This window comes from Euleptes europaea, chromosome 16 (genome assembly GCF_029931775.1).
Source record: "Euleptes europaea isolate rEulEur1 chromosome 16, rEulEur1.hap1, whole genome shotgun sequence".
Classification (NCBI taxonomy): Eukaryota; Metazoa; Chordata; class Lepidosauria; order Squamata; family Sphaerodactylidae; genus Euleptes; species Euleptes europaea.
In genome coordinates this window covers 53,871,099-53,897,426 of record NC_079327.1, presented here as the reverse complement: position 1 = coordinate 53,897,426, position 26,328 = coordinate 53,871,099, and the positions used below count along the sequence as shown (strand labels likewise).

The following is a 26,328-nucleotide window of genomic DNA, read 5'->3' as shown; positions in this document are numbered from 1 at the left end:
TGTGCCCAAGAGGCAATGTCGGCATCCCCCTCCCCCTCTAATCCTTCTATTGGGGTGATAGGACCGAAGTCCTGTCCATACACCGCATAAAACGGGCTGAAACCTGTGGACTGATGTACAGCATTATTGTAGGCATATTCTGCAAAAGGCAACAGTTCCACCCAGTCATCTTGGTGGTAATTGACATAACAGCGCAAATAGCATTCAAGTACAGCATTGACACGTTCGGTTTGACCATCCGTTTGGGGATGGTATGCACTAGACAACCCCTGCTCCACCCCCACCAATTTGAGAAAAGCTTTCCAAAACTTAGCCACGAAAGTACTTCCGCGGTCGCAGATTATCTTGCGCGGAAATGAATGTAGTCTAAAGACATGTGACACGAAGAGGCGGGCCAACTTCTGAGCGGAGGGGATCCCCGCACATGGAACCAAATGTATTTGCTTAGAAAATAAGTCAGTGATAACCCATAACATAGTTTTCCCCCCGCTGAGAGGGAGATTCGTCATAAAATCCATAGCAATCACTTCCCAGGGTTTGCTGGGTATTTCAAGTGGTTGCAGTAGTCCTGGGGGCTTGCCTTGAGATCGTTTGACTGTGGCGCAAACATGACAGCTGCGAATAAAAGAGTCAATGTCAGAACGCATTCCCCCCCACCAAAATTGTCTGCGCAACAGGTGAAGGGTCTTTAGGAACCCAAAGTGTCCAGCTGTTTTTACTCCATGAGCCAAGTGTAAGACGTCTTTTCGGAGCGCTTTGGGCACATATAATTTCGAGTCTTTGTACCAAGAGCCTCCTTGTTCGATTACACCAGGAGGCAGGGTTTGATCAGAGCGTTCCATAAGGCATTGTTCCTGAAGGGAATTTAAGAAAGATTCGGAGACGGGAACCCCCCCCCCTTGTTTACGGTGGTAGTAGGAGCAGTTATGGGGGTTGACGAGGGGGAAGCGCTTACGTGCGGTGGTGTGCAGACTGCAGGCGGCTGGGCGGCCGGTTGGGTTGGAGGAGCTGGAGCGCCGGCTATCGTGTGCTTCCGCTGGGGCAGCGTCTGGGATCGAGTTTGTATAGCCAGTACGGGCAGGGCTTCTCTTTGAGTGGGCGTAAATAAAGAGTTTGTTGGCCGATCGAGTTTCGCCGGGTATTGAGGCAACCGGGAGAGAGCATCTGTGAGAACGTTTTGTTTTCCAGGGACATGCTTCAGGACAAAACGAAACTGAGCAAAGAATTCCGCCCAACGCTGTTGTTTCACGGATAACTTATGGGTTCCCGTGAGGGCGGCTAGATTCTTGTGATCGGTCCATACTTCGAAGGGGACTTTAGACCCTTCCAGGAATTGTCGCCATAGAGTAAGTGCATGGTGAACGGCTGAGGCTTCTTTATCCCAAATGGGCCAGTTCAATTGGGAGTGCGCAAATTTCTTTGAGAAATAAGCGCAGGGGTGAAGGAGACCATCTGGCCTCTTTGGAGCAGGGCCCCTCCCATAGCCACGTCGGAGGCATCGACTTGTACAATGAACATTCGATTTGGGTCTGGGTGCCGTAGCACAGGTTCCGACGTGAAAAGGCGTTTGAGGGCTACAAAGGCGGTCTGGCATTGATCAGTCCACAGTATCTTAGCGGAGGGTAACGTAGCAGAGCTTCCTTTACCCTTGGTTTTCAGAAGGTCAGTGATGGGCAGCGCTATTTGGGCGAAGTTAGGGATAAATCCGTGGTAGAAATTAGCAAAGCCCAGAAACTGTTGTACTTGCTTGCGGTTGGAGGGAGGAGTCCAATCGAGGACAGATTGGACCTTGGCCGGGTCCATGCTAAGGCCATGGTGGGAGATTATATATCCCAAGAAAGTTATTTTGCTCTGGTGAAATTCGCATTTAGCCAACTTTGCAAAGAGTTGGTGATTGCGCAGGCGGTGCAGAACTTCTCGGACCAAAGTGACGTGCTCGTCCATGGTTTTTGAATAAATAAGAATGTCATCCAAATAAACTACCACCCCGCGGTACAGTAAATCATGGAGGATTTCGTTGATGAGTTGCATGAAGACCCCCGGGGCACCTTTTAACCCGAAGGGCATCACAAGGAATTCAAACATTCCAAAACAGCTAGAGAAGGCAGTGAGGGGTTCGTCCCCCTCGCGGATACGGACGCGGTAGTAGGCTTCTACGAGGTCCAATTTGGAGAATATACGTCCTTCTTGTAGTTGTCCCAAAATATCTGAAATTAGCGGTATAGAATAGGCGTTGGCTTGAGTAACTGCATTGAGTTTTCGGAAGTCAATGCAGAGGCGTAGGTCGCCCTCCTTTTTTCGGACGAAAAACGCGGGGGCTGAGTTGGGAGCATTCGATGGGCGAATGAACCCTCTGGCAAGGTTTTTGTCCAAAAAGTCCCGTAGTACAGTGTGCTCGGAAGTGCTCATAGGGTAAATCTTACTCTTGGTTAATGTGCAGTCCTTCACCACCTCAATTGCACAGTCAGTGGCCCGGTGGGGGGATAAGGCATCACATTCTTTAATGTTAAAAACATCCACAAAGTCCTGGTATACATCAGGTAGGGACGGTGGTGATGGGACATCGGAGATTAATGCCGGAGCGGGTGGAGACAGCACCGCAACTTGCTGTTGGTGCTGGTCGCATTTGGGGTTAGCAAAGGAGATAGTGTTCGTCTCCCAGTCTATACTGGGACTATGACCTTTAATCCAGTTAATTCCCAGGACCACTTCAAATCGGATAGGGGCTATGGTAAAGTCTATTTGCTCCCAGTGGGAACCAATACCCATCGCTACTCTCAGTGTGCGGTGATCGACTGGTCCCCCCTTAAAAGGGCTCCCATCCATCTGGGCAAATTGGACGGGAGCTGGTAAAGCCTCGGACTTGACTTTGAGGGCTGCAAACGTGGCCTCACTGATCAAAGTGCGGCCGCAGCCAGAGTCAAAAAGTGCCTTGACAGGCAGTTGGGGACCCCCTTTATAGTGTTGCAACACTGTGTCCACATACACCGTATTTTCTACTTCTTTCACCTTCGTCGGTTTCGTAGGTTTTGCAGGAGAAACTGCGGGGGTCTGCGGGGACGTTCCATTCACCACAGACTGTGCCCGGTTATTAGACAGGTCAAGAGGCGAGTCCAGGTTTAGCGCTGGGGTATCCTGGAGATGATCCCCGTCCGAAGATGGAGAATTGTCCCCCACTGGGGCACTTGTAATCCGAGACCCGGAGGGGTCTGTAGAAACAGGAAGATCGGGAGAGTCTTTGAACTGAAGTGCAGAGGGTGTGAACTGACCTGGTGTTGTACTGCGGGCGGCCGCGGTGCCTCCGCGTTGAGGTCTTCCCCGGTTTTGTGACAGGTCAGGAAGTGAGTCCAGGGTTAATGCTGGGGTATCCCAGGGAAGATCCCTGTCCGAAGATGGAGAATTGTCCCCCACTGGGGCACTTGTAATCCAGGACCCGGAGGGGTCTGCAGAAGTGGGAAGTGCAGAGGGTGTGGGCCGTCCCAGTGCTGTACTGTGGGTGGCCGTGGTGCCTCTGCGTTGAGGTCGTCCCCGAGATCGGGGCAATGCGTTCGGTCGAGGGAGTTCCAGGCGTTGAGGACATGCTGAAACAAAGTTGTCCCCCACTGGGGCACTTGTAATCCAGAACCCGGAGGGGTCTGCAGAAGTAGGAAGTGCAGAGGGTGTGGGCCGTCGCGGTGCTGTACTGCGGGTGGCCGCGGTGCCTCTGCGTTGAGGTCGTCCCCGAGCTCGGGGCAATGCATTCGGTCGAGGGAGTTCCAGGCGTTGAGGACATGCTGAAACAAAGTGGTTCATCGTGCCGCAAACGAGGCAAGCTCCCCTTTGGAATCGGGATTCGCTATCTTGAGGGGGCCGTGCTGATCTCTGCCGGCCGGGAACGGAAGCTTCGGGGGGAGGCTTCTGGCTTCCCCTCACCTTGGGTCGCTGACAAGGTAGTATCTCTGCCGAGCCGGCAAAAGAAATCTTCAGTTTGGGTGGTCTCCATGGAACTGGAGGTAGTACGGGTGCTGGTGTAGATCCAGGGAACGGAGCCCCTGGACTTCCTGGCAGTGGCAGGACGGGAGCTCTGGGGTCTCCTGGCGCCACAGGCACTGCTGGAGTTACTGGCAACATGGGCGCTCCGCCCAGAGGTGCCGCAGGTTGCTGCGGTTGAGCCTGATCAGGAGACCCTGGTTGTGGAGCTGGGGCCGAGTCATCCGGTTCGGCTTGTATCTGCTGCAAGCAGTCGTTGTCATGAAGCAAAAAGTGCATTTGACCCTGCAAGTGGGCCACCCGGTCTATGTGTTCCCGATTGTGCTGTCGGAGCAAAAACATATCCTTGCCCGCATCACCTAAGCGACGGGGCTGGCTGATTCGGAGGTTTGCAGTCCAGAGAGTTTCCTCATAGTGCAAGTCCTCTTTGGTCCCCTTACGATCCGCTAAAACTTGATCCGCTTCAAGTTTGGTGGTCAGGGTCGTGGTCACTAGTGGCAGAGCTTCCTGCTCCCATGCCGAAATAGGTCCGGCTTGATCCGGAAGATCCAGTCGCGGCTGGACCTGAACCGCTAAGGTCGCTGCGCTGACACCAAAGACGGGGGTTGACAGCTTAGCAATCCCGGCCATTGAAGCGGTGGTCGAGGTCATTCCGTGGAAGAGCGCAACCATCCGTTTTGCCAGTGCTTTTAACCCAGCTCCACACACCCGGGCCAGTGGAGCATCCTCCACTAGACAATCTGACACTAGGAGGTCGTGGCGGGCGCTGGCTTCCACGCTGCGCCCGTACAAGTCCAGTCAGGCGGCTACGTTCCACTTCTGCCCGATGAACGTTGTCTAGGGCGTCCTCAAAGGAAGGTGTCAAGGATGAGACCCTTCCAGGGCTCCGGCTCCGGGGAACAGATCCACCGGGACCGGGGCGAACCACACCGGGCTCACTCGGAGAGCTCTGTCGTAGCTCCCATCCGAGTGGCAGGCGAACCACACGGGGCTCCAGCCACGGTAAACTCACTCGGAGAGCTCTGTCTTAGCTCCCATCCGAGTGGCAGGCGAACCCTCCTGGGCTCCAGCCTGACTGATGAAAAGGGTGATGCGATAGCTGTCATAATGTAAGCTCTTGACCCATCGAACCAGAAATCACCACAGAGACAATCAGATTCCAAGCAGATGGCTTTACTGGTCAAATAGGCAATACAGTGCTTTGAAGGCAAGATGACAGCTATGAGTTGTCTTGCCTGTTATTTGGAAATATAAGGCAGAGAAACGGCAGGAGATTGCAAAGCATAAACAGAGCATTATTTCCCAGGAGTGGCGTTCCCAGGCTTTGGTATGTGTAGCCGTCCTTGAAGTCTGGACGGTTCAGCAGAGAAACGAAAGGAAACATCTAAACTGAGATAACAGCCTGACAGGAGTAACATTTGCTATAAAGGACTATGTATGCCAGTGTGTCTCAATTAAAAAAATGGGAGCCACTTCTAAACTTACTCCACATTGGGAACCATTTCTACAAGCTGTTGGAAGTGTGGGTCCAGAAGGCAATGGCTGTAGGCTAATACCATTGCTTCCCATGATGATAGCAGGGAAAGAATGGGCCACATTCCTACAGCTGGAAGAAGGGGATCTCAGAGATACCTCTGTTAGTTTAAGAGTTAGACTCTCATGACCCATCTAAGACAGAATTATGACCCACAGTTTAAGAACCACTGATGTAAACAAACTTTCAGACTCCTTGGATTAGACTTTCTAATGCTAAAACTGTTTGAATTAACCAGAAGGAATTCTTGCATTGTATCTTATTATCAACATTGCCCCTGAATAAATACCACAACTGAACAGGACAAAAAAAGAGAGAGGAAAAGATGGAAGCAATACACTGAAGAACTATACAGAAGAGATGAAAGGATGACTAGTCTCTTCAAAGGAGAATATTTTGATGAAGAACCAGCAATTTTAGAACGCAATTGGGAGAAGGAAATCACATTTTATGTGTGCAAGGAAGAGCTGCATAAGGGAGTGTTAGAATATGGGGAAATAATTTTTTATTGGATAAGATGGAATGATAGAGTGGATAGGATTATGAAAACCTTTCTTAGTACAGATTTATTAAGTCAGTCTCTCCAGAAACTCTTAGCTACAGAGAATATAGATATCTGTTTACATTGTTATGTCCAAATAATAGGGGAAATACTTAGGGTTTTAAATAGTTCAAACTTGAATTATTTAAAAAATATAAATAAAGGAACACTCTAAATCATGGTATGACAATGAATGTAGAAGACTAAAGAGAGCCCTCAATGTTGGTTATGTGAGATATAGATGTAATCCAGATGATATTTCACAGGTGGAATTGAAAAGAAAAACATTATAAATCGCTCCTCCACTGCAAAAAGAATGAAGCGGCAGTCTTAGCTTGAAAACAGCTCAATCAGGCAGTGAAGCTAAAAATACTTCCTTATTTTGGTGTTTTATTTCTGATTGCCTAAAAAGCATTTCAAATAACATCATTTTACCTGAGGTGTGGGAACAATATTTTAGGGAACTCTTTAGTTCATACAGAGGAGTTGCCAGTATGGCCGCCAGTTGAGCCTCCTGAAGTTAGGAAATTGATTGGAACATTGAGGATGCGGAAGACACCAGGTATTGATTTAATTCCAGCTGATTTAATGAAAAGAAATTTAGAATGGTGGGTCCCACTTTTGATATCCTTGTTTACGGCTATTGAGAGAACAGGGGAAATTCCTAATGATTGGGGGATTGTGATTATTATCCCCATACACAAGAAGGGTAATACGGAGGAACCTGCAAATTATAGATCAATTAGTTTATTAAGTACCATAAGTAAATTGTATGTCAGACATCTGTAATGGAAATTTAGGGACTGGCTTGAACAAGTTAATGATTTGGCTGCGCAACAAGCTGGATTCAGAGAGGGTTGTTTGGATCAATGTAAAATGTTAGAACATTTGATCACAAAATACTCATCTGAATCTATACACAGCTTTTATTGATCTTAAATCAGCCTTTGATTCAATTTCTAGAACAATCCTTTCGAAAAAACCTATGGCTTTTGCTATAGATAGACATTTGGTATTTTAATACAAGCCTTGTATGAAAATACATCTGGATAAGATGCAATCCACAGATCCCATTATAACATATAAGGGGGTTAATCAGGGCTGTATATTGGCATCCCTGCTATTTAATTTTTACATTAATGATTTGGTTTCACATCTAAAAAAGTGGAATCCCATCCTCCAAAGCTGGGGATAAACATGTGAATATTCTATTATATGCAGACGATGCTGTACTCCTTTCAAAGACTCCCATTGGCCTTAAGACAGCTATGTCTTCATTCAGCCATTATTCAGCCATTATTCACAGCAAAATCAACTAGAGGGGAATGTTGAATCTTTAGAACATGTTGTTTTTGACTGTAAAATCTACAAACATATTCGGGATGCTTCGATTGCTCCAATAATGAAGGGCTCTCCAGGGAAGAATAGAATGTTTTACCTTTATAGTTATGATATCAGATAAGAATCAGGAGATGACTTTTAGGGTGACAAAATTTGGCTGGCTGGTTTTAAAGATCAGGAAATCTTGGTGTACACATGTTCAAAAAGGATCATAAGCAGATAATATTGTATATCTTCCTTTTTACTTATTTTCATCTGTTTTAGTATTTTACTTTATAATTTAGTGATGACGAATGATCATCAATCATATGGAGATTGATTGAAGACATGATATTTAAATTTACAACCTATGTAAGATCCACGTTGGACCATTGTCTGGTACTGCAACATCTGATTGAAAAGTATTCTTCCCGGGGGCCCATTTCCTTATATGTAGCCTTCGTAGACTTAAAAGCTATGTTTGATTCCATGTCTAGGTCTAAATTATAGAACAAGTTGGTGGCATCAACTTTTGTTTCTAAGTTGGACTTTACACAATCAAACCTACTTAAAAGTTAGATGCAGCAGACATGGACATTTGACCGATCCTATTAGAACTTATAGAGGAGTCAGACAAGGTTGCCTACTTGTACCCATGTTATTTGCTTATTATATAAATGAAATGGTAAGTCACCTCCAAAACCTTGATTGCCAACTCCCCAAACTTGTAGAAAGGCATACACCTGTGTTGTTATATGCCGATGATTAAGTGATTCTCTCCAGGACCCCCAAAGGTATGAGGGGAGCCCTTGAGAGATTAGCTAAGTATTGTGATGATGAATGTCTGACAATTAATTACCAGAAAAGTAAAATCATGGTATTTGGGAGAAATAAAAAAATAAGGTCTTGGGTGATCAAGGGTCACCAGGTAGAACAGGGGAACAGTTTTAAATACCTAGGAGTGGTGGTTCAAGCATCTGGCTCTAGGATCAATCATAGTAAATACGTTGCTGATCAGGGGGAAAGATACACAATCACAAGGTGGTCATTTTGTGTTTGTAGCTGGAAGTCTTCCTTTGATCCCTCAGTGGATCCAAGATGGCGTTGACTTACTAACGCTGTTCCTCTCGCTCTGCAAGTTACTTTTTAATCTTATTTATCTTGCTTTTGCTTATCTGATTTATTGCTGCTATCCTCTGCCAGGTTGCACCAGAAGTGATGCTAACACAAAGTGGTGATGCTTACTCCCCCCCTGCAGTAAGTACCCACTTCCCCCCTCACCCGCTGGCTTCCAGGCCATGCCTGGTAACCCTACTGTTGAGCTTCCACCTCTTCCCAAATTCCACCCTTTCCAGGCACTACCCCCAAACCTCCAGAAATTCTCCAACCTGGAGTTGGTAATCCTAATGCAACTAGTTGTTGCTAAATTAAATATTCATTTATAGTTCACCTTTCTTGCTGAGACTCAAGGTGGATTACAGGATCTATGCATAGGTGCATTATTCATTTATTTATTTTTTAGCAATATGCAATAATCATACTCTATATAGGGGTCTTACAGGAAGTGTGGCAGTCACCTCTCCTTGTGATTCAAACTGAGTGTGATTATTCTTTATGTTCACCTATACCTCTTGGCCTTTCATTATTTTTAAACTGTGGATATTGTAAATGGAATTTTGTTTGAATTCTAAAGACACAAATCTATTTGAGAGAGAGAGAGAAACCTGCATATAAAATTGGTATTATAAGATTTAAAAGAATAAACCTAACATATGATATTAAAATAGACTTTATGTAATTTATTTTTGAATATTTCACAAACAGGTTTTTCAATTTTCCTTCTCTCTTAAGAACCTAATTACCTACCCTCCCAAATGCAATTGGAAATATGACTGGTTTGCATATAAGGATTCACCTTTTGTCTGTCTTTGTGTCTCACTAGTTGAAAAGATACAGAACCAGTGGGATGAAGTTCATGGGCACCTTCAAAGCCGAAGACAGCAATTACATGAAATGCTGAAAGATTCAGCACAATGGTTGGAAGCCAAGCAAGAAGCAGAGCAAGTTCTAGAATGTGCCAAAGCCAGGCTTGAGTCATGGAAGGAGATTTCTTATACTGTGGAAGGACTGAAAAGGCAGAATGCTGAACTCAAGGTAATTTCTGAAAATAGAAAAAAAATGAAAAAGCAGTAAAATGTACACAAGTAATTTCAAACGCAGAGCAGGGCTCTGGCAGGCTGCTTTTGAGAGAGAATTCCATAATATGTGAGCTATCATAGATAAACCCTTATGTGGTACAGGATATAATTTTATGACTAAGTATATGCAAATCTTTTTAAAGCAAATCTTGTTTTGCCTATTTCAGTGCCTTGCCTGTAATCAGCTTAATTATACCGGGTTTTTTAAAAAAATCTAGGGCATCAAGGATTGGCGCTAGAGGCATGGTGGGTATATAGGGTTGATGAATTGATGAAGGCAGTGATCTGTGTCTGAAGCTAGATAGTATTTTAGTGATGATGCAGGAGCACACATATGAATATGTTATGTAATTATGATATGCTAGCTTGAAAGAGTGAGCTGTTCTGTTTTGGGTTTGCAGTAAAGCAACAAACTGCATTTCTTGAGATGGAATTTGCCCATCTGCAACACAGATTATTCATGAGGGAGAAAAATCAACATGTAGATGTCTATCCTGTCACTTCAATGGGGAATATCCATGGATGTATATCTACAGTCTGGTACTTCTGTAATCCTGCCTTTGCACCCAACACACTCTTTTGCTCACTCGCCATTTTTTGGAACTATGTGCAAAAAGTGTAAGCTTAAAGACAAACTAAACAATATGGTTGGTTACCAGTGTGTTGTGTCTCGATCCCTCTGCCTGATTTGGAATAAATTAGTCACATGTCAACTGCAAGTTTGCTGCTGGGAACTAATTTCCCAATTTGGATCGGGACCACAGTGTACAGGGAGAAGGTGCTTCAGCCTTCCCAACACTGTTTTCCTGATCTGAAACAACCTGGGTGGGCACTAGTTGGGGGCTGTATGTGCACTGATAGGGTACATATGCAACTCCCTTAAAGGGCAAATAACACCTACCAAGGACATTTTAGGTTGGAAAAATTGTGCTACAGGAAGGCTGAAGGACCTTCCCCCGTGATCCTGATCAGAAATGAGACCCCACATGGTTGGGATATGAGTTAATAACTAGATTCAGTTAGATTAGATATATTGAATTACATATAAATACTGAACTTAGAACATCTGCAAAATATTAATATTTGTCCAAAAGTAATATGAAATATTAATAACTCCAAATGGTGGCAGTGAAAAACACAAGTTTTCCTAGGTTTTGGGAAATCATACCCTTGGGGGCTCTGTAGCCAGTGTAATCCATAATTTAGTGCACAGTGCTGTGATCCATTTATTAAAGCAAACACATCACATGGTGTTTTCATTAGGTCTAGCTCCCTGTGTCTCATAACCACATGCTTCTGCCAGTCCAGTTGCTGAGCATTTTTGCCTTTGTCCTGTGTTCTCTGTTACATTTTTCCTGCTTTATAAGTGCTACTTTAGGCTTTGATACAGCATATTGTTTATGCTTTGACTGCCTGTGTCTAATCTCGGCAGTAGAACTAGCTAGTGCAATAGAGGTTAGACCAATGAAAGCAAATATGATGCTAAAGCAGAAGTGTTCAGCAAAAACACTGGTGAAATTGTGCTTTTTAAGAGTGACTGATGATATGCTTCAGATCAATAAGTGTTACAAAAACCAGATAGACTCTGAAACTGTACATTTCCTACAATACTAAGAAATCATATTGTCTATGAAATTGGAATGTAAGTAGAGTAGTGTATTTTTAAATTCCTGTTGAAAACCTTCTACAGGATCCAGCTTTAAATGAAATCGCAGTACTACTTTTTACATTTATAGAAGTTTGACGAGGGATTGAATTGCCTAAGGGGTATTGGCAGTGGTATGACAAATGGAAGTTTGACACATTTGGCATTTAGTTTAAATTACAACATTTCAAGGGAAGATTATGGAAGGTTCACTTCTAGTTTATCAGTGCAGTTCTTCTTATCAAAAACCACAATCGGTTGTCTTAACTGGAACTTAACAACCCATGATTTCCAATCTGCCCTTTAATTTTGCCTATGTGTAACTACCTTGGATGCTAGTAATCTAATGTTTTCCCAAGGCGAATGCCATTTTAGAACTTATTGCCCAGGAAATAAAGTCAGTCACATAATAAAGTATTGAAAAAGATGGTAGAATGGGAAAAGAGTGCCAAGGGGGCCTTCTCCCGCTTGCTGTGGCTCACACACCTGCCCCTCTCCCCCCACTTATCACCCCTACTCACATACCTGCCCTTCATCTGATTGCTGCCAATGCTCACACTGCTTCTGTTGACTGCCCTCCTGTGTTTGGAAGAAAAAAGAGGAGAATAAAACCCAACCTGAAAACAGAAGCTGGGTACCTGTCAGCCCTTGGCCCACAGAACCAGAAATCACCACAAAGTCATATAGAGTCCAAACAGATGGCTTTTACTGGTCAAATAGGCATACAGTGCAAACGAATAAAATGACAGCTATGAGAGACTCACTAGCTGGGAGATAATATAAGGCAGAAAAGGCGGGAGATTACAAGCATAGGCTGAATACAGTTTCCCAGGAGCTGAGTTCCCAGGCCTAGGTATGCGACCTTGAGGGCCAGACAGTACAGCGCAGAGACAGAGGCAATAACGAAACCGAGATAGCAGCCTGACATTCTGCTCCCCTCAAGGCCCCCTCCCAGTTCGCAAGGGGGCTGGCTTATCCGGGTAAGCAATGTGAAAGGCGTTGACGAGGTCGGGGGCGGAGACATCCCGTGCGCGCACCCATTCGTCATAGGCAGGGGGGAAATGTTTCCAACGGACTAAATACTGCAGGTTGCCATGGTGAACACGGGAGTCAAGGATCTTGGAGACTTCGAAGTGTTCCTCCCCCCCCACCATGATGGGTTGCGCAGGAGGTGGATCCGGATGCCACTGTGGAGAAGCAACATGGGGTTTGAGGAGGCTAATGTGGAAAACAGGATGCACACGCCTCAAGGATTTGGGGAGAGCCAGTTCCACCGTGACAGGGTTTATGACCCGGGTGATGGGGAAAGGGCCAATGAATTTAGCACTGAGCTTATGGCACGGACGGGTGGAACGGAGATTTTTGGTGGAAAGGTAAACCAAAGCACCCACTTGCAGATCACCCCCGGGGGAGCGATGTTTGTCAGCTTGCGCTTTGTATTTACGCTTGGCCCGGTCGAGGTTGCTAACGAGCCAGGGCCAAGTGGTACGGAGGGCGTGTGCCCAGGAGGCAATGTCGGGGTTCCCCTCCCCCTCTACATCATCTGCAGGAGCAATAGGACTGAAATCTTGTCCATACACAGCAAAAAATGGGCTAAAACCTGTGGATTGATGCATGGCATTATTGTAGGCATATTCTGCTAAAGGTAACAGTTCCACCCAGTCATCCTGGTGGTAGTTAACATAACAGCGTAAATAACATTCAGCATTGACACGTTCAGTTTGACCATCAGTTTGAGGATGGTATGCACTAGACAACCCTTGTTCCACTCCCACCAACTTGAGGAAAGCTTTCCAAAACTTGGAAACGAAACCACTTCCGCGGTCACAAATTATCTTACGCGGAAACGAATGTAAACGAAAGATATGCGTCACGAAGAGGCGGGCCAGTTTCTGAGCAGTGGGGATCCCTGCGCATGGAATCAAATGTATTTGTTTAGAAAACAAATCAGTAACAACCCACAACACAGTTTTACCCCCACTGAGAGGGAGATCAGTCATAAAGTCCATAGCAATCACTTCCCAAGGTTTGCTGGGCGTTTCAAGAGGTTGTAGCAGTCCCGGGGGTTTGCCCTGCGATCGTTTCGCAGCGGCACAAACGGGACAGCTGCGGATGAAGGAGTCAATGTCGGAACGCATTCCCCCCCACCAGAACTGTCTGCGCAATAAGTGAAGGGTTTTCAGAAACCCAAAGTGCCCAGCTGTTTTGGCTCCATGAGCTAAATGTAAAACGTCCTTCCGGAGAGCTTTGGGTACATACAATTTCGAGTCCTTGTACCAGGACCCTCCCTGTTCCAAAACACCAGGAGGTAGGGTATGAGCGGAGCGTTCTAAAAGGCACTGGTCCCGAAGGACATTTAAAAAGGACTCGGAGATGGGGATTTTGGAAGGGGCCCCCCCGTCGGCCATGGAGATCTTAGAAACAGTTATGGGGCTAGTGCTTACATGCGGCGGCGCGCAGACTGCAGGCGGCTGGGCGGCCGGAGGGGTAGGAAGGGCGGGAACGCCGGTCTGTTGCGGTGGCGGCTGGGCAGCCGGTTGGGCTGGCGGAGCTTGTAAGTTGGGTAAGGCGTGTTGATGCTGGGATCGAGTTTGCACAGCCAGCATAGGTAGGGCCCCACGTTGCATAGGGGTGAACAGAGAGTTGGTGGGTCTCTCGAGTTTTACCGGATATTGTGGTAAACGGGAGAGGGCATCCGCGAGAACGTTCTGCTTCCCAGGGACGTGCTTCAGGGTGAAACGGAACTGAGCAAAGAACTCTGCCCACCGTTGTTGTTTCGCCGATAGCTTATGGGACCCCGTGAGGGCAGCTAGATTTTTGTGATCGGTCCAAACCTCAAAGGGGACTTTAGACCCTTCCAAGAATTGCCGCCATAGAGTCAGTGCATGATGAACTGCTGAGGCCTCTTTCTCCCAGATGGGCCAGTTTAATTGAGCGTGCGCAAATTTTTTTGAAAAGTAAGCGCAAGGGTGAAGAAGACCATCCGGTCCTTGCTGGAGGAGAGCCCCTCCCATGGCTACATCGGAAGCATCGACTTGCACAATGAACATTTGATTTGGGTCTGGGTGCCGTAGCACCGGCTCCGAAGTGAAGAGGCGTTTGAGGGCCAGAAAAGCGGCTTGGCATTGCTCAGTCCATAGGATTTTTGCGGAGGGCAAGGCAGCCGAGCTTACTTTCCCCTTAGTTTTCAGTAGGTCCGTAATGGGTAGAGCCACCTGGGCGAAGTTAGGGATGAATCCCCGATAGAAGTTTGCAAATCCCAGAAATTGTTGTACTTGCTTACGGTTGGTGGGGGGAGTCCAATCGAGGACGGCTTGGACTTTGGCGGGGTCCATGCGAAGACCTTGGTGGGAGATGATGTATCCCAAAAACGTGAGTTTGCTTTGATGAAATTCGCACTTAGCTAGTTTTGCGAAAAGTTGATGGTCACGTAGGCGTTGCAGAACTTCCCGGACCAGAGCCACATGCTCGTTCATAGTTTTCGAATAAATGAGAATGTCATCTAAATAGACCACCACCCCACGATATAGAAGGTTATGTAGGATTTCATTGATGAGTTGCATGAAGACCCCCGGGGCCCCTTTTAATCCGAACGGCATCACAAGGAATTCATACATTCCGAAACAGCTAGAGAAGGCAGTGAGGTGCTCATCCCCTTCGCGGATACGGACTCGGTAGTAAGCTTCCACCAAGTCTAATTTAGAGAACACACGGCCTTCCTGTAATTGTCCCAAAATATCCGATATTAATGGGATAGGATAGGCGTTGGTCTGGGTAACCGCATTGAGCTTTCTGAAGTCAATGCACAGGCGAAGGTCGCCCTCTTTTTTCCGGACGAAAAACGCGGGGGCCGAGTTTGGGGCATTCGAAGGGCGAATGAACCCTCTGGCGAGGTTTTTGTCCAAAAAGTCCCGGAGGACAGTGCGCTCGGAAGCGCTCATAGGGTAAATCTTACTCTTGGTTAATGTGCAGTCCTTTACCACTTCAATCGCACAGTCTGAGGCCTGGTGGGGGGGTAAGGCATCACATTCCCTAAGGTCGAAGACATCTTCAAAGTCCCGGTATACAGCAGGTAGAACCGGTGGTGCTGGGGCAGTAGAGGTTAATGCTGGAACGGGCGGATATAGCAGAGCAAAGTTCTGCCGATGCTGGTCGCAGGTGGGACTAGCGAAGGAGATAGTGTTTGTTTCCCAATCAATACTGGGACTATGTCCTTTAATCCAGTTAATTCCCAAGACCACTTCAAATCGGATAGGGGCTATAGTGAAGTCTATTTGTTCCCAGTGGGAACCAATTCCCATTGCCACCCCTATGGTGCGGTGATCAACTGGACCCCCCTGGAAATGGCTTCCGTCCATTTGGGCAAATTGGACGGGGGCGGGTAAAGCCTCAGAGTCGGCTCTGAGTGCAGCAAAAGTGGCTTCGCTTATGAGAGTGCGACAGCAACCGGAGTCAATTAGTGCTTTGACGGGGAGTTGTGGGCCACCGTTAAGGTGTTGTAAAACTGCATCCACGTAGACGGTGGAGTCCACTTCTTTGATTTTGGTAGGAGCATTCGGTTTGATAGGAAGATCCTGAGAGGTCTGTGGAGACGCTCCATTCACCACAGACCGGAGCCGTTTTTTGACAAGTCGAGGGGAGATTCCAGGTTTAAGGCTGGAGAAATCCAAGGATTTTCCTCATCCGAAGAGGGAAAGTTGTCCCCCAATGGGGCACTTGTAATCCGAGACCCGGCGGGGTCGTTGGTAGTAGGCAGGGAGGCTGGGTCCCCGGCATGGAGTGCAGAGGGTGTGGGTCTTCCCGGAGCTGCGCTGCGGGTGGCCGCGGTGCCTCTGCGTGGTGGACGACCTCGGGCGCGGGTTGTCGTGCTGGGACGAAATAATTCCTGGCGGCGCGGGCAAACGGCTGCAAAGTGGCCCATTTCTCCGCAAGTAAGACAGGCACCCCTCTGAAATCGGGCTTCACGTTCCTGGGGCGGACGTGGGGGATTTCGTGGGACGAGCAGTGGTGCCTTGGGTTGAGGCTTTTGGGTGCCTTTTTCCTTGTGCTTTTGACGGACGAGAGAAATAAAGCGTCGGCGGCTTTCCACTTCTTCGGCTAATAGGATCCAGTCTTCGAGGGTATCGGGATCGCCCCGCATGTAAGACCAGTTCAGAATGTCAGGATGCAAGGCTTCCCTGAAATGATGGATCAGGGTGGTCTCGGGCCAACCTACAATTTTACTTGCCAGTCGTTGAAATTCATCGGCAAATTCTCGAACTGTAGCAGAGCCTTGTTTTAATTGTAAGAGTTCCGTTTTGGCTCTTTCCCCCAGGAAGGGGTCCTCAAACCTCCTTCTCAGGGCAGTCATGAAGTTGTTGAGGGAACGAATAGCACGAGAGCTGGTGTCAAACTGGAGGACCATCCAGTCAGCCGCTTTACCTGTCAGAAGGGAAGCTACGTAACGCACCCGGCTATCTTCCGTGGGGAAAAGTTGTCCTTGTTCTCGCATATAACTGTCCACTTGATGCAAGAAACAAGGCAAAGTCTCGAGAGATCCATCGTACGTAGTCCTCAATTTGAGTTGCTTCCAAGGGCCGGGCGCAGGTTGGCCCGGTTGCACGGGTGGTCCAGGCGGAGGAACAACAGGAGCTCCAGGAGGCAAGGGTGGAGCAGGCACATTAGCGGGTGGTTGGGGTGGCTGTACGGGTACCCCCTGACCCGGTATCGGAACGGGCTGTCTCTGAGCTATCAGGGTTTGTTGTAATTGCCTGTTCTCCTGAAGCATACGTTCCATTAGTTCCTGGAGTTGATCAACACGGTCGGAGAGCTCCCGATTCTGGGCTCGTAAGAGATGAACCTCCTCACTTGGGCCACCAGTAAGATGAGGTTTACTGGTCCGGAAGCTTGTGGCCCATTGAGAGCTATCCCCATATAGATCCTCGTCTTCAGACTCTCCTGAGTCTCGACGTCGGTCAGCCAAACGGCGTGCGCGTTGGGTCGCGCGCGACGGGACAAACGCCGGGGAAAAAGACAGACCTGATAGCCCTTGTACATTGTCCTTGGGGCGCGTGTCCACGTTCGCCTGATCCCTAATCCTTGCTGCAGCCGCCCTGGCTGCTTCCGTGGCTTCTCTCTCTCTTGCGACCTTAGCCGCTTCGGCGGCTTGCTGATCTGCAAGAACTTTGGCATTCTCAAGTCTTAGGGCAGCCTCTGCCGTAATGCGCGGCAAAAGTTCTGTCTCCAGGAGTGAGAGTATGGGGTCGGGTTCCCCGCCCAGCAGAGGTTGTACTCGAACCGCCAGTGCGGGTGCCTCGGCTCCAAAAGTCGAGGTCAAAACTTGAGCCAAGGTGGCTACCGGGGTGTCCTTTGTACATTCCACAAGGAGAAGAGCGGTGCTAATAGCGACTCGCTTGGCCTCAGCCTGACAGCTGGCTGCATCCGGGATCAGGGAAAAACCCTCCGGCGGGGCTCCCGCCATGGTAGAAAGAGTTTCTCGAGAAATAAGATTATCCAAAAGTCCAGTTAATATTTGTAAATCCTCAGTTGCCAACCGGGCATCGTCCAGTAATTGATCCAAGTCTTGAAGATCTAAACGAGTATCAGTATCCTCCGACGTCAACATCCAGAGAGTTCCTTTAAGAGATTGCCACTGTTCCTGTACCAGTCCCCTCAAGCGGCAAACCTCTCGGGTAGTCCGGAAAAGTTCAGCGATTAAGTCTTGTAACAGAGTAGGATCCTCAGAGAAGGGCTCCAGGGTAGTAGATCACCTGGAGAGCTGCACAGCTCCCATCCAAGTGGCAGGCGAACCCCCCTGGGCTCCAGCCTGGCTAGTAGAATGGTGAAGAGATAGCTGTCATAATGTCAGCCCTTGGCCCACAGAACCAGAAATCACCACAAAGTCATATAGAGTCCAAACAGATGGCTTTTACTGGTCAAATAGGCATACAGTGCAAACGAATAAAATGACAGCTATGAGAGACTCACTAGCTGGGAGATAATATAAGGCAGAAAAGGCGGGAGATTACAAGCATAGGCTGAATACAGTTTCCCAGGAGCTGAGTTCCCAGGCCTAGGTATGCGACCTTGAGGGCCAGACAGTACAGCGCAGAGACAGAGGCAATAACGAAACCGAGATAGCAGCCTGACAGTACCCAAGGTTGAGTAGAAAGAAAGAAAAAATATATATGTATATAAATACTGAAAATATAATTTATTAGAAGCGCTATGTAAAGGTTAAAAATATTTTAAAACATTAAAATAACACAATGGCATTTCCTAGGGTTGATAACTGTAACCACATACCAAACCCGTTTTGGCCTATTGGGCCTTCATTAGTGGTTAATTAAAATACATGTTAAGCCTTCACACGTTTACAGAAATAAATAAATGCATATACGAACAGTTCAAACCCAACCAGGCATGTGTATAGGTTGTAAAATCTACTCAAACATCTGGTCAGATTGGCTCTAGTTGTAATACTGGTTAGTATATGTCTCTCATATACGATGTGTGCAGGTATCACCCTAGTAGAGCAGTGTCTACTAGGTTAATACACTGCTCTACTAGGTTGATACCTTCACACATAGTATATGAGGACATATACTAACCAGTATTACAACTAGAACCAATCTGACCAGATGTTTGAATAATTGGTAATAGATTTTAGACAGAAAGCTTTTGACACATTTGTACACAGAATGCTTTTGTAGATCTTGTCCCAGGGTTGATCCATGGCACAAGTGGCTGCTTGGAGTTCCATGGTGATTGCTTGGCACTTACACCTTCCTGTCTTCCTTGACCTATCCCAACTCTGGCTTGGCCATATCTGTATATAATCAGAAGAGACTATCTCTGATCTCTTCAGCAACAATTGGGAGAATGAGACAGCAGTTTTTGAAGAGATCCAAGTTCATCCTGCTACTGCCAAAGGGAGAAGGGGACAGGAATGGCTGAGAGTTAGGAACAATCTACATATCTGATTCCCAACTCTACTTCCTGCCTGCAGATACTGAAATCCACAGATAGGAGGCAGACTGACCCCCCAAAAGGTTTTTCTGCAGACTCAGGGGACCCTTGGGTCTGCAGAAAAAAATCTGCAACTTTTTTTAAACCCGGGAGGGGGAGTTAAATCCTCCCCAAACTAAATAAAGTTTTTTTTGCACATGCGTAGAGAATGCACCAATCGTTGGTAGCTGCCAGTGTCCCCTGCTGGCCCAGAGGCAGCTGCTCCAGACTGGCTGGGTCACTGACAGCTGCCTAGAGATCAGGATTGGGGGGTGGCTTCCACTGATGGTGAACTTTACAGCCAAGGAAGCCACCTCCCCCCTCACCCTCCTGATCTCGGCTGACGAGTCCACAGTGGGCTTACTAGCCAAGATCGGAAGGGGGAGAGTGGGACAGAGAGATTGAGAGGGGGTAGCTTCCTCAGCTGGCAAGACCGCTGTGGGCTCACCAGCTGAGATTGGGAGGGAAGGCGGATGTGGTGGGCTCTGCAATTAGGGAGAGGGATTCCCCCTGAGAGTTTTGTGGGGCCCCACTTTTGTATTTCTAAAATGCAAAACCTTTGCTCAGGCACATTTCTTTCTCCTGTTTCTTCTCTCCCACTGTTGCCACTTGAGTACTTCTGTAACCTGCCTGAAGTCCACTCAAGAGGCATGGGTGAGGTATGCACCCGATATTCCTAGCACCAGGCTCCAAGGCTTAGATTTGATGGCAGTACAGCATTTAGGGTGTCTGGCCCACAAGGGCTTCTTCTTAATTTCAGTAGGTAGAAGCTTATTTTATTTTAAGCGCTTATGTCCTGCCTTATTTCCTAATAGTCAAGGTGACTAACAAAGCAACAACAAGTTGTAAGGACACAAAAACAACATAATAGTCCATTAACCCAATGCTTTAAAAATGCACAGGTTTAAAATGCATAGGTTAAATACAGTCAAATCTGTTTATCATCCACCAAATGCCCTCCTTTGTGTTGTGTGTTCAATGTAGATTGTAAGTAGATGCTAAGAACAGTTGCTTCTGATGTTATCTGCAATTGATGATGTTATATTTTCTTTGTGTTTGTAACGTAGCATAAATGTTTGAGATAAAATTGATTATTTGTTCTTCTTTCAGCAATTTGAAAAAGAGCTGCGGCAATGGCATATAAATGTGGATGTGGCAAATGATTTAGCTCTTAAACTTCTCCGGGATTATTCAACAGATGACACCAGAAAAGTAGAACTTATGACCAATAACATTAATGATGCTTGGACCACCATTAATAAGAGGTAGGACGTGACATTTAGTGCCATTGTTGTTAAAACTTAACTGCATGGTATAGCTATTTTTCATTATGGAAGTTTTTTTTCTGTAAGTAATAAAAGTAAAGGTCTTAATGGGTAAGAGAACAGGAGAACAGTACTCTCCTGAATTTCCCAGCCCCACCACATAAATGTTTCTAGGGACATGCCTGGCAATATTTCCTTTAAAATAATACTATTCTTTTTTTAAAAAAAAAATGTGTTTATTTAATAGCTATTTTGATATTTTCAATTCGTGTTCAAGGTATTTTGTTCCAGGCTCTATTTTTATATGTGCCATTATAACTTCATTAGAGTTTATCATAGCCTTTTTCAGACATTACAATCACATATACCAGGAACCTGTTGAGTGTAGCTATATGCAATCTTCCCAATGTGCATGGTTACTATCTAGTCTGAAAAGGGAAATACATGTATTTGCACATGCATACAACCTCTGTTCATGATACATGAAACTGGTTTTTCAGTGTTCTGTTTATGCGTACTGAAGCTGAAAATCCACACATTGTCCCTTTCAGACAAAATAGTGACAATGCATTTTTGGAGGATCTAAGCAAGGTCACTAGCCCCCTGGTAGGCATACCATGCAATTCTGAGGGGGAGCGGCGAAGCTCTATGAGAGCCGGCATGACCCTGCGCTGGTGTAAGTGCCCATTTAACCCAGAAAAACGGGCACTTACACCATCCAGGGTGACATACACGCTGGCGCCTGGGAGCCTCAGAGCTGCGCCATCCTTTGCCGCCAGCGCAGCCACGCCAGGAGCAAAATCCAGGAAGAGGCAGCAGCTGCCGGCGTGGAGGGGGCATTCCAGGGGGTGGAGCTGATGTTAGTCAGCTTCCAAACCCCTTTCTTCCTGGGAACGCCCCCTCGAGCTGTGTCTCGGCTACACCACCTTTTTTGGTGGCGCAGCCCCCACCTTTTTCTATTTTTTAAAATTCTTTATTTTCTCCATGGTTGGCTCGGAAGCCTCTGAGGAGGTGGTGCAGCTGCACCATTCCCAGCCACCACAGATCTACCCTCCCCTCAGGAACGGGCTGTTAGACTAAAATGTCTTGAAAGGGTTCCTGTTTTCTGACATTGTACCATTAGAACTGTTATAAGCCTAATCTAAAACAATTATGCTGTTTGTTAAAATCTGTGCAGAAAATTTTGTAGAATAAAAATTGTTTTATTAAGGTAGTAAAAAAAATCCATTGATTCGTATTGTTTAATGTTAAATGAGATACATAATAATTAAATTGGGTTTATTAGTGAAATATTTAACTAATTTCCACTGGATTTAAACTGGTTTAGAAATTAATGTTAGACTTTACAGTACAGGCATACCTAATTTTATTCTGCTTTGCTTTATTACACTTTGCAGATATTGTGTTTTCAAGTAAGTCTATTGGTGCCATTTTTTCAAAAGCATGTATTCACTTCATGTCTCTGTGTCATGTTTTGGTAATTCACGCAATATTTCTAACTTTTTCATTATTAGTACAGTACCTTTTTTAGAAAATGCTATTTCATGCTTAATAGACTACAGTATAGTGTAAACATAACTTTTATATTCACTTGAAAACAAAAAAAAAGTGTGATTTGTTTTATTGTGGTGGTCTGGAACCGAACCCACAATATATCTGAGGTATGCTTGTATATAATCAAATCCAAAAATAGATGTGGTTTTAAATTGTTTTTAATTACAGTTAAGACAAGAAGAGTCTTGTAAAATACAAAATAAAATCAGAGGGAAACTTATTTGAATCAGTTGTGGCTGCAAGAACCATTGCTTCCTTTCCTGGATTTGTAAAAAAATAATAAAAAAATACAACAATTTGCCTACAAGATAATATGAAATTATATGTGAGGGTTCAATTCAATCTTTATTTTACGGTCATTTGACCAAAAGTAGAACATCTAATCAACAGCAACATAAATTTGTAATAAAACAATATCAGACAATCGAAAAATCCACAGAATAAAATATATCAATAAAATCTCATATCTAAAAAGGTAAGCAAACTAGCTTCTAAAATGTTTATCTATCAAATTGTACCTATTTGTACATTACATCCTTTCGGGCTTTATAGATAGCAGCACAGAATTCGGCCACACATCTTGAAGGTTTTGTGTTACTATCGTCCAGTAGTCGTTGGATACAGATTTTATCAGGTAGCCCTGTATTATTTCTTAGAGTTTCTTGAATAGTCTTAGATCTAAACTCATGATGGAGAGGGCAGTATAAGAAGACATGTTCACGGGTCTCAATTTCTTCACCATTGCACGGGCAGACTCTCTCGGAAAGAGGAATTTTTTTATATCTGCCTTCTAGGACGGCCGATGGCAAAGCTCCACATCTGGCTAACGTGAAAGCCCTTCTAAATTTGTTCACCTCCTGTGTCATCAGATATGGGGCTGCCATCATCAGGTGTCTGAACTTCTGTGAGGCTATGAAACCAGGGGACATGCTAGGTCATGCTGTCTCTCAGTGTCTTCCACTCTCTGCCTTATTACTTTTTTAAACTGATCTCTGCTCAGTGTCAATAGATCCTGGGGTGAAAACCCTAGGTTTAATTGCACCTCCTCGGACCATTTGGACTGATATGCGTCCAGACTAATCATTGCAAGGAGGCCGGGTTTTTTGTATATTTAGTTTGGCCCACATGTAAAAGGACATGAGATGAATTTTAGCTTCAACTCTCATAATGCCTGTCTCCAATCAGATCATAGAATTGGAGACACATCTCGGTACTTGTAAAATAGTGCGTAAGAATTTTGACTTCACTTTTTCCAAGACCTTCAGGCCTGGGTCAAAACCTTTGTGCCAAAACCTTTGCCTGATACAACTTTAGAGCATCCGGGATATATCGACCTCCTTTGGAATGGAAATTTTTTATTATACCATGGGCTGAGCTCTCAGCACAATCAGCAATATAGTTATAATGGGCCAAGTTTGATCCTGAGGCCTGTATTAGCACTCCCAGATATTTAAAAAAGTTTACTTGCTGGATGTCATTTCCGTCTAATTTCCATTCCTAATTTTTGGGCGCTTGCCAAAAGACATTATTTTAGTTTTAGGGTAGTTAATTTGGAGATGTTGGCTTTGACAGTATTTGGAAAATCTGTTTAGTGCTCTCCTCAGACCTACCGGGGTTCTAGACAGCAACACTGCGTCGTCTGCATATAACAGCACTGGAATATGTCGGTGGGCCAGGTTTGGAGGATGAACGTTTTTATCATTCAGATAATCTGCCATATCATTTATATAATAGATAAACAACAAAGAGGCTAAAAGACAGCCCTGTCTGACTCCTTTTTTGTCCTAGTTGGGTCTGTGAGATGACCTTTAGCACTGCATCTGACTCTGAGGTATGAATGGTCATGTACCGCCCGTATAAGGGCCAACAGCCTTCTGTCGATATTTGTTGCTTCTAACTGTTGCCATAATTTAGGCCTTGAAACTGAGTCAAAGGCTGCTTTGAGATCAATAAAAGCGGTGTGCAGGGACGTTGGACCCTTTGAAGTATATTTTTCACTTAGGTACTGCAATAGCAGGCAGTGGTCAGTTGTAGATTTACCTTCTCTAAAGCCTGCTTGTTCTGCCACTATCATATCTTCTTGCTCCAGCTAAATAAGGAATTTATCCAGTAAATGTCTGGAGTAGAGTTTACTAATGATACTTAAAAGGCTAATAGGCCTATAATTTGCAGGATCTTTTTTGTCACCCTTTTTGAAAATAGGAACCACTCTTGCCATATTCCACTCCTTTGGGATTCGGCCTGTTTGGTCGATGTAAGTAAATAGGGTTGCCAGAAAAGGGGCCCACCAGTCAACGTTTTCCTTCAATAGTTCAGGAGGGATACCATCAGAGCCAAGTGCCTTGCCATTTTTTAACCGTCCTATGTGTGATTTTATTTCTGCCGGTGAGACAGGGGGCCATTCTCCTAACTTTCCCATATTTATATGCAGCACACTTGATTCAGGGTCATCATATAGCCCCTGAAAAAAAGATGTCCATCTATCAGGAGCTACATATAATTCCATAGGGGAGGGAGTCTTACTTATTTGCAAGCCTCCAAAAGGTAGCAGAGTCTTTGTTTCTAACTATATGTGAGGGTTAAAATTATTTCAGTTTAAGGGATTAAAGCACGAAAGGTTCACATCAAAGAAAAGATACTTACTTTCATGTCTGTTCCTGGCATTATTTCTAGTTTCTTCCTGGGAAAAAGCACATATTTTCTAATGTATTACAGCACATTCCTGACCTTCAAGGGCAAAAGCCCTTAGGAGGCTAGGAAGGGGCTGCACTGGCGTTTGGGGGCCCCGCACTGGCAACCAGGCTACTTACGGCAGTGTTAGTGGCCCCAGCGCTGGTGTGGAGGTCCAGACGCTCGTCTCTGGATGCTGCCATGGCAGTGCCATCCCGGAATGCCAGTGGGGCCTTCCACTGGCATCCCACTGGTGTAAAAGCCCATGCTGGCATTCCGAGGAGTGTCCCAGCATCTTGGGAGGCATTCCCAGGGCATTCCTGGGGGAGAAGCTATTGTCAGGTAGCCTCCTGTCCCCTTTCAGCTCCTGATGCCGACACTGAGAATGGTGTTGCTGCACCTGGTTTTTTGTAGGCTCAGCCTTGCTATTCTCTATGGGGCTTTTTGCCCCATTTTACACAAAAAAAAGCCAAGGCTTTTTTTCATGCTTTCAGCGTGTGGGGAACTTCTTAGGAGGCGCCGCAGCAGCGCCTCCTCCCCGCTGTCCCCGCATGCTGAAAGCTCAGGAATGGGCTGTTAGTCTTTCAAACATATACATCAGTTCTGCCTTATTTACATTTTAATAACAAATGGTTCCTCTGAAAGAGAAATAATTGAATGAGAATGTTAGAATATCTTAAATCTGTTAGACTAATGTCACAAATCTAGAATGAAGATGTAGCTCTGAGGTGACTGGTAACTTAATAAACATCTGTGATTCTCCTGCTGCTACTTATTTTTAGTAACTATGTTATTATTTCATCTGCGTGGCTTCTATGCAGTCCCACATTGCGACTGCTCAGGCTCAGGCCAGCCACGGATAAGATTTGTCAGCTTCTGGCAAAATCTAAAAGAGAGTGCTCCCCCTCCCCTCGGGGCATGCCACCTTCCTGCCCATCGGTCACATGACCCAAGGGGGAGGGAGCACTCTTCCCTCCAGTTCTCTTTCTGCCGCCACGGAGAGAGAACGTGTTAGCTTCTTCTCTAGCTATGGAGTCCAAAAAGGCTCCACCTTTCAAAAAATGTACCTCTTTTGGTGCTAAAATGGCGAAGACTGATCCTCACAAGGATTGCCTCCTTTGTTTGGGAGAAGGCCACATCGCGGCAACTTGTAAGAGTTGTCCCAAACTTACCACGAAGGCCCTGAGGGTTCATTCTACTCGCCTTCTCTCGCACCTCTACAAGGAGTCTCTTCGTCCAAGAGGTCAGTCTGATGAACCCGGTCCTTCTACCGAGAAGCCCCAGGCGGGGCGCTCAACTAATAAGTCCACCCGGGCATCGGAACGGTCATCCAAGCAAGGTGGCCCCTCTAAGATGCCATCTTCCGTGATTATTAAACCAGCAAAGTTCATTGCCCCGGGGTCGCAAGATGGCCACGGCTCTTCTTGGCATCCATCCCGTTCCAGGTCTCCTTGACGCCATTCGCCTTCGTGATCTCTGAAATCTCTTTGACGCCGATCGGCCTCCACGTCCCCTCGGCACTGACCCCAGGCCAAGTCGCCTCATCCTTTGGCTTCACTCGCCTCCGATGTGGCCGGATGCCAGCCGATTACTATTGAGGACTCACCTCCTCATTCCCTGGCTACCCCCTCGGTTCAGTGTCCGAG

General features: G+C 46.0%; 1 protein-coding gene across 2 annotated transcripts in view; it reads left to right on the top strand.

Moving 5' to 3' along the window:
- The window catches only part of DMD (dystrophin), a 1,354,185-nt gene that overhangs the window by 994,489 nt on the left and 333,368 nt on the right, over positions 1 to 26,328 (top strand). For both annotated transcript variants that reach the window (XM_056862020.1, XM_056862019.1), the window contains 2 exons: positions 9,307 to 9,518; positions 20,304 to 20,458. In XM_056862020.1, coding sequence (XP_056717998.1) covers positions 9,307 to 9,518; positions 20,304 to 20,458 — 367 coding nt within the window. The remainder of the gene's footprint in view (positions 1 to 9,306; positions 9,519 to 20,303; positions 20,459 to 26,328) is intronic.